General features: G+C 38.8%; 1 protein-coding gene across 5 annotated transcripts in view; it reads right to left on the bottom strand.

Moving 5' to 3' along the window:
* The window catches only part of STAG2 (stromal antigen 2), a 95,868-nt gene that overhangs the window by 11,407 nt on the left and 80,847 nt on the right, over window positions 1–3,614 (bottom strand). For 3 of the 5 annotated variants that reach the window (XM_015571961.1, XM_006776029.2, XM_015571962.1), the window contains 2 exons: window positions 1,539–1,728; window positions 1,337–1,447 (listed from right to left, as the gene is read on the bottom strand). In XM_015571961.1, coding sequence (XP_015427447.1) covers window positions 1,337–1,447; window positions 1,539–1,728 — 301 coding nt within the window. The remainder of the gene's footprint in view (window positions 1–1,336; window positions 1,448–1,538; window positions 1,729–3,614) is intronic. The other 2 variants (XM_015571963.1, XM_006776030.2) reach the window with 1 other exon arrangement.

Below are 3,614 nucleotides of genomic sequence, written 5' to 3'. Positions count from 1 at the left end.
CGGCATTAGGAAGGTTGAGAACCACTGGTATGTATGTTAACCATACTAGACAAGTTGAGGTCAGAATATACACATGTGATTTGAGTATACTTTTTTATAGGTTCTTAAGATTGCCACAGATAACTGCAGTGAGTTTAAATAAGATACTACTCATGTGGTAAATGATAATTTAAGAAAAACAGGTGAAATTCTCATCATTTAAAAACCAACAAAACAAACTAAAATTTAAAATGGCAATAATTACCATCTCTCAGTACTAAAACATATACTACATTATGTTACAAATACAAAGCTATCAAAGTCAAAAACCATAAATAAAATAATCAGTCATCATATTTTTCCCTTTGGGCCAATCATTTAAAGACTGATATTTCTTTTGAAGCCAAAGCTAATAAAGATTTATAAAAACTCTCATACAGATTCCAGTAAAAACAAAGTATACAAAAGTTAAACTACGCAATTTTTTTGCACTGGACATTTATTCATTCAATGAACATTTACTTAGCATTTTTTATGTGCAAAGCACTGACAAGCATAAAGCGGTCCCTGCCCTTGAGGAGCTCACAGTCTACAGAAAGGGAAAATTCATAAACAAATAACTATAATACAATGTGGTGAATACTACAAGAAATATAAATATCATGCTATAAGAGCATAGATTACCGCATCTTCTTGTAAGGTGATACCTGAACTTGTTCTTTTATGATGATTTTACCAGTTTCCAGGGAATGGGATATGATACTAAAATATAGGCAGGGGCCATATTTTGAAAGATCTTGCATGCCATGAGCTAAGGACTTTGAACTTATCCTGCAGGCAGTGGGGAGCCATGGAAAGGTTTAAGTAAAAGAGTTACATGATCAGATTTTTATTTTAGAATAGTAATTCTGGATGGTGGTGTGAATGATGGAGTGGTGGTGGAAGGAGTGAGAGGGGGATTTGGTGAGAGGATAAATAGGAGATTTTTAAGGGAAGAAAACGAATCAGAAAGCTAATATAATAGTTTAGGTGAGAGATGAGGGCCTGAACTAAGGTGGGGAATCAATTAAGATGTAACAAAACTAGAATTTTAGCTATAATTCTGTGTACCAAAGTAAACAAGGATTCAGATTTAAACTTTTCCAACAGATCAAACTAAGAGTGGTCCTTTAGCTAACTAGTTAATATTTAACTTTAAAAGTTTCTTTTTCTGTTGGAAAGACCAATTTTCAGTTCCTTGATTATTTCAGCTTACTCTAGAGAGTTTGCTGAAATTTTTAGGTAAGGCACACATTAAAATATGTTCAAATGAATTACTGTACTTCCTAGACTCAGACAATAAGGCACTCTCACTTACATGGCATGCTGAAGATTAGTTCGTAGTTTAACATAGCTCATTGCTGCTCTCTCCTGTTGTTGCCTTGCTTCCTCTTGCTGTCTTTGAGCTAACATCCATGTTACCTGCGTGCTTCAAGGAGAATTTTATTCCTCTTTTAACTTAACTTTTTTTCTATGTAATTAATAAAGTTATAGTACAGAAAATAATCAAATGTACTTACTTATAATCAAGAGGAGTTTGATGATGTTCGGTCTGCATTGGATAGACACCCATGAAGCTATCCTCAGGTCGTAATCTTTTGGGCTCTCTCATAATTGTTGAGGTGAGTTGTGGTGTCTGTATCATAACTGGGGTGTGCAGTGTTTGCTCTCTGCTTAACCACATACTGTCACTACTACTGCTTTCTTCAGCTGAAAAAGAAAATCAACAGCAATGAAGTTCAGTCACTAATTTTGACTAATTAGATGTCTAACACAACCTGTTCAGGTCAACAAACACCTGTTTATCATAGGCTACGTGCTTGGAATAGAGGGATACAAAGTTACTTAAGGTGAAGCTCCCCCCCACCCCCATCCTTACAGTCTAGTTGTGAAGAAAGAAAAAGAAAGACAGCACAGTGTGGGAAGTGATAAAAGAGAGGGAAGCACAGGTGGAAGGTGAACAATGAGAGGGATAAGAACCAACTACCTGCGAGTCATTTCTAACTGGGTGAACTAGGCAGGGGGAAGAACATAAGCAAAAACACTGAGGCATGAAACAAATGAATTTGATTGTCCCATGGAACTGGTTTTAATCTTTTGTCTAATAATATAAAGGCATAAACTTGTAATTTGTACAAGTTAGATCATACTACGTTACTGATGTTTAACAGTTTTTGACCTACAAAAAAGGCAATTTCATATGACTTAAATTAAGAGTTTGGTACTCCTGGGGTAAGCAGCAAAAGGTAATGCTGAGTTAATAAAGAGGCAGGAATCAATTTATGGAAAGTTTTATAAGCTGTGCTAAGGTGACAGGAACACTGCTGGAGGTTTTAAGGAACTGATGTGGTGAGTTACATATTTTAGTCAAGTATGTGATGGCAGTATAGAAGGTAGACTTAACACTTAAGCCAGTTAGGATAATTGTGTAGTCCAGATGACTTAAAGGTGGGCATGGGAATAGAGATAATAAGAGAATGGTTCCCACTCTATAGTATGTTAACTGCTGAGCAGCCTGAAGAACAACTTCAAGGGGAGCAAAAATCCATATGCATGAAGCACCAGACCAGTGGTTCTCAACCTTCCTAATGCCGCGACCCTTTAATACAATTCCTCATGTTGTGGTGACCCCCAATTTCATTGTTACAAATTGAACATAGTTAAAGCATAATGATTAATCACGAAAACAATATGTAATTATATGTTTTCCGATGATCTTAGGCGACCCCTAGGAAAGGGTCGTTTGACCCCCAAAGGGATCGCGACCCACAGGTTGAGAACCGCTGCACTAGACTAAAAAGACCAGGTTTCACACCTGCAGAATCTACTTGTTTCCAAATGTCTGTAGATGCTGTCATCTACCTATACTAATAAAACAGTAATATGCAAATTGGTCAGGATGCCCTCACAGTAACAACAGAACAGCAGGCTGCGTGGGGCGACCAGGCCAGCAGAGGAGGCAGTTAGGGGCAATCAGGCCAGCAGGCAGAGGCAGTTAGGGGTGATAAGGCTGGCAGAGGGGGCAGTTAGGAGTGATCGGGCAGGCAGAAAGGTGAGCAGTTACCAGCCAGTGGTACCGGATTGTGAGAAGGATGTCCAACTGCCAGTTTAGGCCCAGTTCCCCGAGGGGTCCTGGATTGGAGAGGGTGCAGACTGGGCTGAGGGGACACCCTCCACCAACGCCCCCCCATAGACAAATTTCATGCACTGAGCCTCTAGTGATTAATAAAAGACAAATTCACATGTAAATGTTATTGAATTCATAGTCATTCTTTGAAAAATCACAAATTTGGGAGGGGAAATTAATAGCACTTGACTGAAAACATTTTATTAGAACATTATCCTATCTAATAAAAGAGAAACATGGTAATTAGCCATACCTCCACTACCCTTCCCATTGGCTAATCAGGGCAATATGCAAATTAACTGCCAGCCAAGATGGCAGCCAGCAGCCAGGCAGCTTGAAGCGAACATGAGGCTTGCTTGCTTCAGTGACAGGAAACCAACGTTCCCCGCCTTTGCCGCTGCTGGCCTCTGAGCTTGCAGTTTGAAACATTGTTACAAATTTAGAAGCTAAACAAAAACCCCAGCAACCT

Source organism: Myotis davidii, unplaced genomic scaffold (assembly GCF_000327345.1).
Source record: "Myotis davidii unplaced genomic scaffold, ASM32734v1 scaffold569, whole genome shotgun sequence".
NCBI classification, from domain to species: domain Eukaryota; kingdom Metazoa; phylum Chordata; class Mammalia; order Chiroptera; family Vespertilionidae; genus Myotis; species Myotis davidii.
The sequence above is the reverse complement of the archived record's forward strand: the minus strand, read 5'-3'. Positions and strand labels throughout refer to the sequence as shown.